Raw genomic sequence first — 17,408 nt, forward strand, 5'->3', positions numbered from 1 at the left:
GTCATTTCTGCGAGGGAAGGACTTGAGCCACACAGCCTCACGCCATGAGACCATGGGTCGGAGGATCTGGTGCAGTGGGCAGTGCTCCTGAATCTTGGCATTCGATTTTCCTAGTGACAGTCTACCTGCCTCACAAAATTTACCCTTTTTTATGTTTTCAGCTCACACTCTGTAATGCTTAGAAAAGCACTATTACAATAACAATGGCTTCAAACAGTAAGGCCGCGATTTTGCCGACGCTCAGAGAGGCGGGTCAGAGGTTAAAGTGCTATTGATTGGCGGCGGGTCCCGAACCCACCATCAACCCGCCTGCAAACAGCTTTCCCAAGTGTTGGGTCCCCGATTTGCGAATGGACCCAACACCTAGCGGCGGGAAATAGGTTAAAGGCAATTACCTGCCTATTAACAGGTACTTGTCAGTAGTTTTCAGCCTGTTTTTGGATTTTCCCGCTTCTGGGTCAGGATTCCCAACGTCCGGACACCACGGCAGGCAAGTGTGGTGTGTTGTGCATCTGGTGTAATGTTTGTGAAAAGATGACAGCTGCAGAAGTGGTGTGAAGGATGCAATGTTGCACATTGTGAGTTTCAGAGCAAATAAATTGTTGGTTACTGCATTTTAAAACATATACAGATTTCTTTAGCTTACAAGTTTTTAAATCCAACTATATGTCTAGTGCCACCTCATTGGGAGAACCTCTCTCATCAGTGACAGATCGCTTCTGTCACCTCACCTGCAGCTGCCATCTATTCCAACCTATGGAGGGAGTCATTGGAGAGCCTGGGTTCAAGAGTTCACCTTTGTGCAGTATTGTCAGTGTTTTCAGCACCTCAATGCTGTCAAACACTGAGAAATCAACTGTCAAAATAAAATTGTGCATGGTCCCTTTAAGGAAACCAGATGACGCATCGTCAAATGACATCATCAGACCCGCTTCCTGTTAATTGGCTGGTAGGTGAATCAAGGGAAAATCACATCTGTGGAGCGAAGACAACTGGGGGTGGGACTGGAACCCAGAAACCAGCTGTCCCGCGCCCATCCCGACACCGATCACAAAATCGCAGCATAAGAACAGCCTAATTATCATAAAACAACTAAACTTTTATTTTCTTATTCTGCACTCTGCTCCTGCCCTCCAATTCGAAAGTAGGAGCGCCTTTTAAAAACAAATTTTTTCATTGGCTGCAGGGGCAGGTTTAGTCACTCCACTGCCCCTCCTCCATGGTCAACCTCCGCATCACAGCCTGGTTCTATTCCTACGTGTCCCAGCACACTCAGCACATCTTCTTCAAGGGACTTTTCTTCCCATTCCCGCAGTCATTTCCAACATGCCCTGAGGTTCCATCCTTAACCACGCCCCTTATTCTGCAAACATGGGTTCAGCTTCCACAAGTATGTTGATGCCATCCAGCTCTGCCTCCCCACCACTCTTCATTCTGTGATGGTCACCATGTTGTCCGACCGCCTCTCTCACATTAAGTCCCAGATGTGCCAGAACTGGCAAGACTAAAGCCATCCTGCTACCCCGCATTCCCCCAATGACATCAGGCCCCAGGCACTGCTTTTATCTTCACCCTGATTAAACCTAATGATGCTTAACCTTGGTGTCTTGCTCAATGTATACCCAGTCACCAAGACCATTTACTTCCACCTCAAGTGCATTGCCTGCCTGACAACCTACCTCACCCCAAACCCCCTCATCGATATTCAAAAAAATTCAATTTCTCCAATGCTTCCTTCTCCAATCTCACCAGCTCCACCCCATACAAAATCCAGAATCATCTAGTTTTTTGTGGCCCACAGCCTATCCTGCATAAGGTCTCAAATTCCCATCACCCCTGTCCTCACTCACCTCCACTGGTTCCACTCTAGCTCTACAATCTTCGCCATGCCCTGTCCCAGCCGGCACCACCAAGCTCTTCCCACTCTGCTCTACTGACCTTACTGCCTCACTCCCATCCAGCAATGGTTGAATAGCCTTCAGCCATTACACTCCTTGCACTGAGGAGCTCTCTCCCTAAACCTCTCTCCCCTCGTGCAAAAGCCTCCTCAGAACTTGCTGCTTCAACCATGCTTTAGGCCAATTCCCCTAACGTCTCTCCAACTCCCTGATGGATGTTCACCACTCCTCCTGTGAAACCTCTTGGGATGGTTGTGCTATGTGAAGTGTGCTCTATAAATGAGGATGATGATGTATGCCAGGATCAAAAATAGAATGCCATTACAATTTGTAAATGTGTTTGAATTATGAGATGTTCTATAGCTTGGTACAGTTCTCTAATTATAGGTTGTAACATTAATCACGAGAAAATTACAGGAAATCAGTTCAGTTATTTCAATAACAAAGGGCTGAATATTTAAAAGGATGAAAAGGTTGCTCATTTCGCAAAGGGTTAACTCATCATTTAAGAGCTGTCCATATAAGTTGACATCTGTTTTTATCTTTAGCTTTAGCAAGACAACTTGCCACAGCTCACCACAGCTTGTAATAAAACTGAACTTAATAAAAATCTGGTTAGTTGTCGATTGCCACCGGAAAAAAAGTTGCCGTAAAACCCACCTGGCTGACGAATGGCCTTCAGAGAAGGATAACTGCCACCCCTAGCTGGTATGGCCTATGCTTGACTCCAGTCCCACACGACGTGGTTGACTCTTCAGGGGAAGGTTTCCTGGGTTTATGACTATCTATATTAGTGGCAGATAAATCGGCCACGTCCCTTTGCAGGCGTGCGTTCTGACTCAGCCGATAATCCGGAATCTCTCCTTCAGCATCCTCTGAAGTGAACTAGTAAGCCACCAGATTGTAAAAAAAAGGGGTAGAAATTCATTTGAGCGGTGGCACAAAACAGGTTTTATCGGATCAGCCGCCCATTGTACTCCCCGTCTGATATTCAATCTCATTGCCTTCTGTAATGTATACAACATTGAAGGGGCTACCTTGTTTTGCGGATGTACATCCTTAGTTGCGAGCGTATATAACTGATGCGTATCGATTTGTATAGTCAGTGCCGAAGTTCCAATTACCCAGTAAAGATCACTTGAAGTTACTCTCAGTCACTGCTGCTTTATTATTTTATGTAGTTGTGTATAGCGGTACAAACACAACAAATTGGCGACGAGAATTATGAACCTACGTCTTCCTATTCTGGCATCGCATCCAGAGGACACCGAAATTTGGAAGAAAGGAGCGAGAAGGTAGAGAAAATGGAGCACGCTTGCTAAGCTAGGCAGGGGATACGTAAGTCAAGTGAAAAGTGCACAGGACTTGCATGACGCTAACTAACTAGTAAAGAAAGGAAAATGGGTTTGGAAAAAAAAAATGGCGATGATTGGCACTATTGCAGCATTTGATAGCAGCATTGAAGACTGGGCAACTTACATTGAAAGAGTGGAGTTGTACTGTGAGGCTAACGGAGTGGAGGCAGAAAAGAACGCCACTGTTTTGCTGAGTGTTATGGGCGCAAAGACATACGGGCTGCTACGTAGTTTATTAACCCCTGAAAAGCCAGCAAACAGAACATTCAAACAAATAATGGACACACTCCAAGACCTTTTAAGCCCCAAGCCACTGCTCATAGCCGAAAGATTTAAATTCCATAAATGGAACCAGAGCAAAAATGAAAGCATTTTTGAATATTTGGCAAAGTTGCGCAAATTATCAGAACATTTCCAATTTGGAGTGGGCTTATCAGACGCATTGAGGGACAGATTTGTGTGTGGCATGCAAAGTGAAAGCACACAAAAGAAGTTCCTGTCTGAAAAAGACCTCACATTGGAGAAGGCTCTAAGTATTGTAATATCAATGGAAGCAGCAGCATGTGGCGCTTTAGAAATTCAACAAAAATCCCTGGAATATTCAACTAATAAAATGTCACTGAAACAAGAAAAGAAGTGCTATCGCTGTGGCAAAATGTCACATGACCACAATGACTGTTGGTTTAAAGATAAAGATTGCAGACAATGTGGCAGACGAGGGCACATTGAAAGAGTCTGCAAAGCAAATAAGAAGCCGAAAACTGATACAATACAGAGTAACAAAAAGGTACATCAAGTGACTGAAAACAAGAAACCTTTCAAAGATAGATACAAGAGGGTACACTACGTGACTGGAGACAGTTCAGATAAAGAAAAAAGTGACAGACTCAGAGGAAGAGGATCTGGCTTGTCTAAAACTACACAGTGTGAAAGAGACAGGGGATCACAGAATAATATGGGTTACTCCAGAAGTGGCAGGAGTTAGGCTGAAAATGGAGTTGGACACAGGCTCAGCTTTAACAGTGATCTCTGTACATGACTACAAACGACTGTTTTCACACATACCGCTAAGGCCAACTAAAGTACTGTTAAAGGCATACACAGGACAAAGAGTGTGCCCCAAAGGTAAAATAAAAGTGACAGTGACATACAAAGAAAAAAAAATACCACAATTGAGCCTCTATGTAGTGGAAAATGGAGGACCACCATTGCTGGGACGCGAATGGCTCAGGAAAATACAGTTGGATTGGCACACCATCCAAGCACTGTTTGTGTCAGCAAAGGAGGACAGCAATGCCACTCCTGAGAGGTCACAAATACTCTCTGACTCTCAGGAAGTGTTCAAGAAGGGAATAGGAACACTTAAGGGCATGAAAGCAAAAATTAAGATTGAGGAGAACGCAAATCCAAAGTTCCACAAGGCCAGACCAGTGCCTTATGCAATTCGCCCTTCAGTAGAAGCAGAGCTGGAGAACTTGGAGCAGTTAGGGGTCCTGTCCAAGGTGGATTGGAGTGAATGGGCCACACCTATAGTTCCAGTGATGAAGAAAACCTCCAGCACAAAACCAGGAAAGCCAAGAAAAGTGCGCATTTGCGAAGACTTTAAAGTGACTGTTAACCCAGTCCTCCACACAGTACAGTACCCATTGCCTCGCATTGAGGACATCTTTGCTTCCCTGTCAAGAGGGGAACACTTCACAAAGATTGACTTGGCCCAGGCCTATCTCCAAATGGAAATTGATGATGCATCAAAGAAGTACCTGACAATAAATACGCACAAAGGCCTTTACCAGTACAATTGGCTGGTATTCGGAATAGCATCAGCTCCTGCAATCTGGCAAAGGGCAATGGACCAAGACCTGCAGGGGATCCCAGGTACTCAGTGTTATCTTGATGAAATCATCATTACTGGCAAGAATGACAACGACCACATTTCCAACCTCGAACAGGTGCTCATCAGGTTACGGGAGTATGGGCTCCGAGCGAACCGAGACAAGTGTGAGTTTTTCAAAAAGGAAATCTCATACTGTGGACATGTGATTGACAAGGACAGTTTACACAAGTCTCCAGACAAGATTGAAGCTGTGATTAATGCACCAACACCTGAAAATGTGTCTCAGTTGAGATCATATCTTGGACTGGTGAACTACTATCACAAGTTCTTGCCCAACCTATCCACAGTGTTACATCCACTAAATGCACTGCTACAGACAGGGTCACAATGGAAGTGGAGTGACAGCTGTGAACAAGCTTTTCAAGAGAGTAAAAGACCCAGGCCTAGAAATTCAGTTGGGCGCGCCAGCCGTTAGCGCCTTAGGAGGAGTAGATCTCGAGCGCTAGGCGCTTAGCGCCCGGGCGCAGCGCGATCTGCACCTCGCCCCAACTTCAGTACACATTTAGCGCCGGCGCAAAGTCTTAGCGCGTGCCCTGCTGCGCGCGCAGATCATGACGTCATTTACTAGTGCAACGCCCTTTGTGCGCCCCGAACCGGAACTTCACTCGCGCCGGCCCATTGTGCACCGGGCGGCCCTAACGACTGTGAAGTGGAACGGTACACAGCCGAGGCGGGCCGCGGGGAGCGCTAATTAAAGGGCACTTACCCTACACTATAAAGGCCAGCCATTTTGCAGCATTCACTCTTGTGCAACGGTTTTTTGGAGAGAGACCAAGGAGGAGAGCTTACTGGTTTGGACCAACACTAGGACAGGTATTTTTGGCTCAGGCCAGAGCTTAGCAATTATCTTTGCCTTCATTGAGAGCTCAGTGTTTGCCAGCATATAATGGGGGCTGCATTGGGTGCCAACGCTGACTTTCAGCCTTATGCCAGAAGGGCTTACAGACGCCGTGAGAGAGTGGCAGCCCTGGCGAGACGCAGAGGGGGCAACAGGCGTTGGCAACTGAGGCCTTACCCACCCAGGGTATACCGCCAGCAGTCCTCCTATCTGACCATGTCTGCCGCGATGTGTGTTAGGAGGCTGCGATTCAGAAGGGAGGTGGTTGCAGACATTTGCCAGCTGCTTCACAGAGATCTGCAGCCACAGCTGATGCGCAGGACGTCTCTGTCGGTGGCAGTGAAGGTGACGGTGGCTCTCAACTTCTATGCCACTGGCTCCTTCCAATCCGCTGCTGGGGACATCGCTAACATCTCCCAGTTCGCCGTGCATTGCTGCATCCGCCAGGTGACTGAAGCCCTTTTCAGAAGGAGACATCAATTCATCTCCTTCCCCATGACCCTGGACAAGCAGCAGCAGCGTGCAGTGGGATTTGCAAGAATAGCGGGCTTCCCCATGGTGCAGGGCGCCATTGACTGCACGCATGTGGCTTTGCGGGCACCTCTGGAGCATGCCGAGGATTACCGCAACCGGAAGGGGTACCATTCCCTCAATGTACAGCTGGTGTGTGACCACAGGCAGCGCATCCTAGCTGTCAATGCCCGCTTTCCAGGCAGCAGCCACGATGCCTTTATCCTGCGACAGACAACTGTGGCTGACATGTTCCAGGCACAGCCTCACCCAAGAGGATGGCTTATCGGAGACAAAGGCTATCCTTTGTGTACCTGGCTTATGACCCCGCTCCGCGCGCCCACAACCCCTGCTGAAGAGGCATACAACGAGAGCCATCAAGCGACTAGGAACATCATAGAACAAACAATCGGCGTCCTCAAGCAACGGTTCCGCTGTCTCGATCGCTCCGGGGGAGCCCTCCAGTATTCGCAGGAGCGAGTCTCCCAAGTCGTCGTCGTTTGCTGCATGCTGCACAACCTGGCTATCCGCAGGACTCAGGCACTGCCACCTCACGTTGGACCACCACCTCAGGAGGAGGAGCAGGAGGAGCATGAGGAGGAGGAGGACGAGGAGTACCAGCCCAGGAGGGAGGCAGAAGATCCAAGGGCCGCCCGTCGGCGGCTTATTGAACGTCACTTTTAGGCCCCCTGTCAGGGAATGGCTTGTGCCAATGAAAGAACATGATTGCAGCCGCTCCGCAAGCCCTCAGCTGGTTAAGGCAACAAACACTTCAAAGATCAAACATGGACAATGTTAATAAATAAAATGCTTTATTGTACAAACTCAGGGCCCTTCCCACATGAAAACCAAAAACAGACGAAACCCCCAAAAAACACTCAAACACATTACTCGCTCCCACAACCTGGAGAGGATTAACAAAACAGTGCAACTAAAATGGCCGTCATCCTCGGCCTTCGTAAAAAACAAACATCACGTCCTCGGCCTTCAAAAAACAAACATCCAATTCTCGGCCTCAAAAAACAAACATCCAATTCTCGGCCTCAAAAAACAAACACAACTGGCCACACATTCGACTTTTTGGCCCGCTAGGGCGATGCCTTGGCCATCTTTGTGTGGCCCCTGCCCGCCCTGCTGCTCCTCCTCAAAGTAAGGCCATTGGCTGCTGCAAGGCTGGGGGCAGGCTCCAGAGGGGCACATGTCGTGACGGCAGATGCCCTTGGGGGTCGGCCTAGTCGAGGTCTGGCCGTCGAGCGGGCGGCTGTTGAATGCTGCAGCTGTGGCTGGCCAGCATCAGTCGCTGCAGCAGCTCCTGGCAGCTCCACTGGGGGAGTGGCAGTGGCGGCTGGAGGAATGGGGGCAAGCTGGCGGATGGCAGGCGCTCGCTGGTCGCCTGAGACACTGGCACTCGCCCGGGCCAGCACTGCAGCATGCGCACCAATCTCCCGAGGGGCAGACCGCTGTGCTGCTGCAGCGCGCCGGGTGCCCTGGCGATGCCTGGCTGACACAGTGAGTGTGGCAGCTGTGAGTGCCCGTGTTGACCTGTTCAGTGACATCATCAGAGCACCCAGTGACTGCACGGCACCACTGATCAGCTGCCCACTCGCTGCCTGAGCTGCCCCGAATGCCGCCCGACTCGCTGCCTGCTCTGCCCCAAATTCCGCCAAACTGATGGCCTGTGAGGCCCCGACGTCGGTGACACTCCGAGGGACTCGATGGCCTCAGGCAACCGTGCCACTACCCCCATGAGCTCCGTGTGCCGGCGCTCCGAGTCCGCGGACAAGTCCTCGAGGCATTCCATCTCCTCGGCGAAGACCATCTCCGGACTGGAGGCTGGACTCTCCCTCTGGGGAGAAGGCTGCCGAGCTGGCCGACCCTTCCTGCGTTGCTGGACGCCGCTGGGCCCAGCAATTGGACTCCCCTCCGACCCTTCCCCCCTCTGGGGAGAAGGCCGCTGAGCTTCCACCCCCCTCCCGCGTTTCTGCAGGCCGCAGGTCCCATGAGCTCCCCTCCCCTCCAGGGAAGACGTGTCCCCTACATTCGCATGGGTTGCCGTGGATGAGGGTTCCCCTGATGGGCCGCCTTCCTCTTGCTCCTCCTCCTCCTCCTCTTCTGAGGGGCTGTCACTGGCAAGTTCAGGGACCTCCTCCTCACCATCTGAAAGCAGGAAGGCACAAGAGTAGCTTTAGAGTGAGGAGAGGGCATCAGCGAGGGATGCATGAGTGGTGGCATTCAGCGCATTGGTCGGACAGTGGCAAAGGATGTAGATCTGATGCGCAAGTGGGACGAGAGAGGTCCAAATGTTGATGTCCTTACCATTGGTGCCCAGAACAGGGTTGGCATCTCCACATGCAACGGGGCCAATCACCCGGCCACCCATGATGCGCTCCACGCGATGTTGCAGCTCGGTGAGCGGCTGGATCTGGGGTCGGCCTCCCACGGTCGCAGTCCGGCTCTTCCTATTATTGGCCAGCTTGGCCTGCAAGAGAAAGGACGGCCTCTAAGTACAGTGTGTAGCCCTGATCTTGTGTGCACTGCCTCCCATGGTGGAATAGCCTGTCCAGTGTGTCGCCCTGATCTTGTGTGCACTGCCTCCCATGGCGGAATAGCCTGGCCAGTGTGTCACCCTGATCTTGTGTGCACTGCCTCCCATGGTGGAATAGCCTGGCCAGTGTGTCGCCCTGATCTTGTGTGCACTGCCTCCCATGGTGGAATAGCCTGGCCAGTGTGTCGCCCTGATATTGTGTGCACTGCCTCCCATGGTGGAATAGCTTGGCCAGTGTGTTAAGTGCAGAATGTGCAATTGATGTTCATGCCTGTCCCATAGCTGCTGGATGAGGGCTGGCCATTAGGGCTTTCAGGTCCCTTTGCCCATAATGTGAGGTGCACATGCAAGGATGAGGAGGACACTGGAAAGGGTACTCACCCTGACAATCCGAGTGAGGTCATTAAACTTTTTGCGGCATTGGACACCGGTCCTGGGGACCTCGCTGTTGGCTGACACCTTGCTGGCGACATGCCTCCAGGCTCTCCGGTAGACGCGGACCGGCGCCTTCCTGCCATTGTCCGGGTACAAAAGATGGCACCTCTTCTCCACACCACCAACCAGCACACTCAGATCAAGCTCTGAGAAGCGCTGCACTCGTTCACGGGCCTTCTGCATGGCTTCAGGCGCTATTTGGGTCCAGCAGCAGTGTTCAGGCCTAGCTGGAGGGCTCCACTATCCAGGGCGTGGCAGCAGACCAAGTCGAACCTTCCCCCTTAAGAGCTGGCCGGCGCCAGGGTGTCTGCTGTCAATCACGAGATGGCCGCACCTGCGCTGCGCCCGGCCTCGGCGCTCTCGCTCAGCACCTCCGGCTTAGCGCCTAAAGAGAGGCGTGCAGCGCCAGTTTTAGCGCTCGAGCAAACTCTTAGGGCGAAGCTAATGAATATCGGAGAAGTGGCCTCGATTTTGCGCCGGGCGCAAACTTTAGCGGCCGCCCGACTTTACTGCCCCAAAAGTGGCTACAATTAATTTCTAGGCCCCATTAATTCAGAAGAGGTGCTAGCTCACTTTGACCCATCCTTACCTATTCGACTGGCATGTGATACTTCACCCCATGGCATTGGTGCCGTGTTGTCACATAAGTTCCCAGACGGCTCAGAAAGACCAATAGCCTTTGCCTCAAGATCACTGACTACAGCTGAATGCAATTATGCACAGATTGACCGAGAAGCCCTCAGCCTTGTGTGGGGAGTCAAGAAATTCAACCACTACTTGTATGGTCAACAGTTTACACTGTTAACTGACCACCAGCCTCTCGTTTCAATCTTCAACCCAAGGAAGGGCGTTCCAGTGATGACGGCACAATGGCTACAGCGATGGTCACTCTTCCTAGGGGCTCACCTGTATGACATTGAATACAAGGGGACCAAGCAACATGGCAACGCCAATGGTTTGTCACGTTTACCACTGCCGACCTCAGAGAGAACTACAACAGTTGACTCAGCAGAGGTATTTCACACGACAATAGTTGAGCAGCTACCAGTGACAAACTCCATCATTGAAAGAGAAACACGCAATGACCCTACATTGTCAAAAGTTTATGATATCACTGTGAAGGGATGGCCAGCGCATGGTAACTCATTGTTTCCAGCATTCTCAGCTAGGAGGGAGCAGTTATCAGTGTGTCGGGGAACACTGATGTGCGGCTCACGAGTTGTGATTCCTCCCAAGCTTCGTAACCGAGTGCTAGATGAACTACATGAAGGCCACTTAGGTACGGTAAAGATGAAAAGCCTTGCACGTGGTTACGTGTGGTGGCCGGGAATTGACAAACAGATCGAGGACCTGACAAAGAGCCGCTCAGGATGTCAAAAGGTCCAGAACGCACCACCACAAGCCCCTCTCCATCTATGGGAATGGCCCTCATCACCATGGCAACGTGTGCACATCGACTTTGCTGGACCGTTCATGGACTCCATGTTCTTGATTGCAGTCGATGCACATTCCAAATGGCCCGAGGTCATTAAAATGAGGAAAAATGGAATCAAGCACTACACATCTGCCCCGTACCATCCAGTTACAAATGGCTTGGCAGAAAGATTCGTACAGACTTTCAAGAAGGCCATCAAAGCAATGTACAGCGAGAATCTACCACTGCAACACAAGATAGGCAATTTCCTCTTTGCTTATCAGAACGCAGTACACGCAGCCACTAATCAGACTCCAGCGATGATGTTTCTGAACAGGAACCTGAGATCTCGTATGGACCTTCTTAAACCGAATGTACGTCGTGATGTAGAGAACAAACAGTTCAAACATTTGAATGCTAAGCCAACAAGAAGCTTCAGTGTGGGACAGTCAGTTCTTGCTCGTGATTTCCGGATGGAAAAGTGGCAACCAGGGACAATATCCACAAGAGAGGGACCACTGATGTATACTGCGGATGTGGGAGAGAACGTTTTGAGACGTCATGTGGACCAAATTCTGGATGTTCAGGTGAAAAACACCCCTATACCTCGCCCAGACTCACCTGACATGGAAACAGACACTCCTGATTCATCAGCATCAGCACCAGCCTCATCCACAGCTGAGAGCTCTACCTGTGCTGATAGCTCATCTGATGCACTTGTACCTGTACAATCTCATTCCCCAAAGCAAGAGAGTCTGGATAGACGTTACCCAGAGAGGCAGAGGAGGCCTCCTCAGAGACTTGACTTGTAAAAGGGCTGTTGACAAAATAAAATGTTATGTTGGAATTTGAATTTTGTTACTTTTAAGAAAACAAAAAAGGTTACTATAAAGACAGGCTCTGTATGTTAATTATAGAAATTTTGCGTTAATATACTATTAAACTAAAGGGGGAGGAAGTGTAATGTATACAACATTGAAGGGACTACTTTGTTTTGCGGATGTACATCCTTAGTTGCGAGCGTATATAACTGACGCGTATCGATTTGTATAGTCAGTGCCGAAGTTCCAGTTACCCAGTAAAGATCACTTGAAGTTACTCTCAGTCTCTGCTGCTTTATTATTTTATGTAGTTGTGTATAGCGGTACAAACACAACACCTTCGATAGAATATCAAGCGGGCCGTATAACTGCTGACTGATGTGATAGCGGCCATTTAGCGCCAATGGCCAAACTGAATTTCTATCCCAATCACTTGAAGCTAGAGAGCCCACCACCACCTTCTCAGAGCAACTAGAGTGGACAACACAGGCAGCCTTGCCAACAGTCATGTTGCCCACACCCCAAGAACAAACAATTAAAACAAGGGGAAGACCTCCCTACCAATGGTATCAATATGACTTCATGATGCTTGGTGGGAGATATCAGGTATCTGCTCATTTTACCACAGCAGGGAATTTACAATTAAAACAGACCCTTTTTTCATGCATACCTCATGAACCAAAATGAGAACATAAGGAGAACGTGTATTTACAAGTGTTTTCTTTATTTTTTTTAGGGCACTCACACCCCTTACTGTGCTCTCTGGGATTACGGCAGAATGTAAGTCAAAATACCGCTCTTAATTCCTCAGTACATAGGACAGTCATGATCTCCTGGAATAGTTTTGATCACCTAAAGGGGTCGGAGAGGAATTTTCCAGATTTTTTTCCCAAATTGGCCTGGTTATTTTTATCTGTTTAATCACCTCTCCCAGGAGATCACGTGGTTTCGATTGGGGTGGAGAGTGTATGTGTTGTGTTGTGCAAGGCATGGCAGATGTGTGGGACAAGCTGGATGGACCAAAGGGTCTTTTCATGTCCGTCATTATTTGTACATTCATTCCTGCAAAAAAGCTGCTATCTGATCTTTGCTTCCACAATTGCGGCTGAAATATGCAGTGAGGCCCTGTTATACTGAATACTCCTGTAATGTATACTGTGGGGTAGATTTTATAGACGTGCACTCTTGGAGTGGAGCTTCATGTGCCAGGAGTGAATATCACGAATTTGGCTGTGGATGGAAAATCCTGCAGGACCCCCTGATTTCCAGGGTCAAATTACCAGAGTGCGCCTGCAAGTTTGTAAAATCTGCCCTTAAATGTGGACCCATTAGCCTAGAAATTTCTCTCAGGCAGTGTCGCGAGACAGGCGGTGCCGGATCGGCAGCCCGTTATATGCAGCCTCTGATATTCAGTTGCATTGACTGCAGTGAAATCAAATATCAGACGCCATGTGTAATGGCTGGCCGATCCAATACCGCCCATTTAGCGCCACCACCGAGACACATGACATACCCGATTAAAATAAGCTGCTGTCTACACTGGCGCAGACAAACTAAATCCCCTGTTAAAAAAAGCTGTCTACACTGGCACAGACACACTAAATACCCGATTAAAATAAGCTGCTGTCTACACTGGCACAGACACACTAAATACCCGATTAAAAGTACATGCTGTCTACACTGGCACAGACACACTAAATACCCGATTAAAACAAGCTGCTGTCTAAACTGGCACAGATACACTAAATACCCTATTAAAATTAGCTGCTGTCTACACTGGCACAGACAAACAAAATACCTGATTAAAATAAGCTGCTGTCTACACTGGCACAGACACACAAAATACCCGATTAAAATAAGCTGCTGTCTACACTGGCACAGACAGATTAAATACCCGATTAAAATAAGCTGCTGTCTACACTGGCACATACACTTTAAATACCCGATTAAAATAAGCTGCTGTCTATACTGGCACATACACTTTAAATACCCGATTAAAATAAGCTGCTGTCTACACTGGCACAGACACAACAAATACCCGATTAAAATAAGCTGCTGTCTACACTGGCACAGACACACCAAATACCCGATTAAAATAAGCTGCTGTCTGCACTGCCACAGACGCATTAAATGCCCAATTAAAATAAGCTGCTGTCTACACTGGCACAGACACATTAAATATCCTATTAAAATAAGCTGCTCTCTACATTGGCACAGACAGACTAAATACCCTATTAAAATAAGCTGTTGTCTACACTGGCATAGACACATTAAATACCCGATTAAAATACAGGAATCTGTTTTTTATCCGGCACCGACGGGACCGACGTGGTGCCGGTTCATCAAAAATTCCGGATAACCGAAAGCTACAGTAAAAGATGCAGAGAGATGAGAGCTCCATATAAAGCAACAAACCCTGTTGCTTAGCAACAGGTTCAGAACAATGGCCAGAATTTCCAAGCGTCTCTGTAGCTTAGCAACAGCTGCAGCCACACCCTTCCACAGCAACAGATCGAGGAAGGCAAGTACAATATGAAGTAAAACTTACCTGAACCTACTCCTGAATTTTGCTGGTGAACGGAGATTTCTGGTTATTTAGGTGCCGGTAAATTGAAAGTTTCCTGTAAGCTGCTGTCTACACTGGAGCAGACACGTTAAATACCCCAGTAAAATAAGCTGCTCTCTACACTGGCACAGACACGCTAAATACCTGTTAAAATAAGCTGCTGTCTACACTGGCACAGACACACTCAATACCCTAGTAAAATAAGCTGCTGTCTACACTGGCACAGACACAATAAATACCCTATTAAAATAAGCTGTTGTCTACACTGGCACAGACAAACTAAATACCCGATTAAAATAAGTTGCTGTCTACACTGGCACAGACACACTAAATACCCGATTAAAATAAGTTGCTGTCTACACTGGCACAGACACATTAAATAGCCGATTAAAATAAGCAGCTCTGTACACTGGCACAGATGCATTAAATACCCTATTAAAATAAGCTGCTGTCTACACTGGCACAGACACATTAAATACCTGATTAAAATAAGCTGCTGTCTACACTGGCACAGAGACGCTAAGTACCGGATTAAAATAAGCTGCTGTCTGCACTGGAAAAGACACAAAAAATACCCAATTAAAATAAGCTGCTGTCTACACTGGCACAGATAAACTAAGTACCCTATAGAAATAAGCTGCTGTCTACACTGGCACAGACACATTAAACACCCGATTAAAATAAGCTGCTGTCCACACTGGCACAGACACATTAAACACCCGATTAAAATAAGCTGCTGTCTACACTGGCACAGATAAACTAAGTACCCTATTGAAATAAGCTGCTGTCTACACTGGCACAGACACATTAAATACCCAATTAAATAAAGCTGCTGTCTACACAGGCACAGATACATTAAATATCCTATTAAAATAAGCGGCTGTCTACACTGGCACAGACACACTAAATACCCTATTAAAATAATCTACTGCCTACACATACACAGACACATTAAACACCCCATTAAAATAAGCTCCTGTCTACACTGGCACAGACACATTAAATACCCTAATAAAATAAACTGCTGTCTACACTGGCACAGACACACTAAAACACCGATTAAAATAAGCTGCTGTCTACACTGGCACAGACACACTTAACACCCAATTAAAACATGCTGCTGTCTACACTGGCACAGATACGCTAAACGACCTATTAAAATAAGCTGCTGTCTACTTTGGCACAGTCTCTCAAAATACCCGATTAAAACAAGCTGCTGTCTACACTGGCACAGACACACTAAATACCCTAATGAAATAAGCTGCCGTCTACACTGGCACAGACAAAGTAAATACCCAATTAAAATAAGCTGCTCTCTGCACTGGGACAGACACATTAAATACCCTAATAAAATAAGCTGCTGTCTACACTAGCACAGACATACTTAACAACCAATTAAATTAAGCTGCTGTCTACACTGGAACAGATACGCTAAATGACCTATTAAAATAAGCTGCTGTCCACACTGGCACAGTCACTCTAAATACCCAATTAAAATAAGCTGCTGTCTACACTGGCACAGGCCCACTAAATTCCCGATTAAAACAAGCTGCTGTCTACACTGGCACAGACGCACTCAATACCCTATTAAAATAAGCTGCTGTCTACACTGGCACAGGCACACGAAATACCCTTTTAAAATAAGCTGCTGTCTACACTGGCACAGACACATTGGCCCAGTAATTCCTGTCACAACGCGTGAGTACGGACGGGGTACTCACGCGTGTGCCAGGAGGAATTGCCGGTTATCAGCATGCACAGCGCATGCGCTGAAAACCGGCATTTCTTGTCCTCTGACCCAAGGGGGTAAGAGGCTGAACGCATGCGCGGTATTGGGCAGCGCGTGCGACTTGGATTTCCTGTATTTTTACAGATTTGCGCAAGTGTAAAGGACTCCGGTTTTTACGCATTGAGAAACCACACGTAAGTACTTAGTTTTACAGGTAAGTGGTCTTTTAGTACAATTTAGAATTTTTTTTTCCACAGGTTTATTATTTTTAAAGAATCTACAGTAAGGTAAGTTTAGTTTTAGACCATATTTTTTAAAAATTTATTTTTTTCAAAAGTTTGATTAATTGTTTAAAATAGTTTTTTTAAGTTATTCATAGTTAATTTAATTACTGGGATGCTTTTTAAAATTTTATTTAAAGTTTAAGTAGTGTTTTGGGGTGCCGAACTTTTCATGAGTTTGACAGTCTTTACTATCAAACTTATGAATGAAGTTTCCCCTCCCCTGATTGGCTGAACTGTGCTCACCTGATCCCAGCCAGCACATCGCACTAACTACGCCGCTGGGTCAGGTTAGCACAGCGCGCCGAGATCAGAACCGGGCCACTTACAGGGAATCCACTGCGGGCCAGGTTTCAGATGTCGGCGCGCCAGGTAAGTGCACATCGGGGGCTTGCACGCGCGGCAAGCCCCCGACACCAAGTTCTGGGCCATTAAATGCCTGATTAAAATAAGCTGCTGTCTGCATTGGCACAGACACATTAAATACCCGATTAAAATAAGCTGCTCTCTAGACTGGCACAGACCCACTAAATACTCGATTAAAACAAGCTGCTGTCTACACTGGCACAGAGGCACTCAATACCCTATTAAAATAAGCTGCTGTCTACACTGGCACAGGCACACGAAATACCCTATTAAAATAAGCTGCTGTCTACATTGGCACAGACACACTAAATACCCGATTAAAATAAGCTGCTGTCTACATTGGCACAGACACACTAAATACCCGATTAAAATAAGCTGCTGTCTACACTTGCACAGACACATTAAATACCTGATTAAAATAAGCTGCTGTCTACACTTGCACAGACACATTAAATACCTGATTAAAATAAGCTGCTGTCTACACTGGCACAGACACATTAAATACCCGATTAAAATAAGCTGCTGTCTACACTGGCACAGATACATTAAATACCCGATTAAAATAATCTGCTATCTACACTGACACAGACACATTAAATACCCGATTGAAATAAGCTGCTGTCTGCATTGGCACAGACACATTAAATACCCGATTAAAATAAGCTGCTGTCTACACTGGCACAGACACATTAAATACCCGATTAAAATAAGCTGCTGTCTATACTGGCACAGACACATTAAATAACCGATTAAAAT

At 47.5% G+C, this 17,408-nt stretch overlaps 1 protein-coding gene across 3 annotated transcripts in view; it reads left to right on the plus strand.

Moving 5' to 3' along the window:
- Positions 1–17,408, plus strand: part of adgrb3 (adhesion G protein-coupled receptor B3) — a 1,304,794-nt gene that overhangs the window by 746,654 nt on the left and 540,732 nt on the right. For all 3 annotated transcript variants that reach the window (XM_085996562.1, XM_085996563.1, XM_085996564.1), the window contains one exon: positions 12,447–12,490. In XM_085996562.1, the coding sequence (XP_085852688.1) occupies positions 12,447–12,490 (44 nt within the window). The remainder of the gene's footprint in view (positions 1–12,446; positions 12,491–17,408) is intronic.

Source organism: Somniosus microcephalus, chromosome 9, assembly GCF_052327205.1.
Source record: "Somniosus microcephalus isolate GS21.2 chromosome 9, FLI_Smic_1.0, whole genome shotgun sequence".
Taxonomy (NCBI): Eukaryota; Metazoa; Chordata; class Chondrichthyes; order Squaliformes; family Somniosidae; genus Somniosus; species Somniosus microcephalus.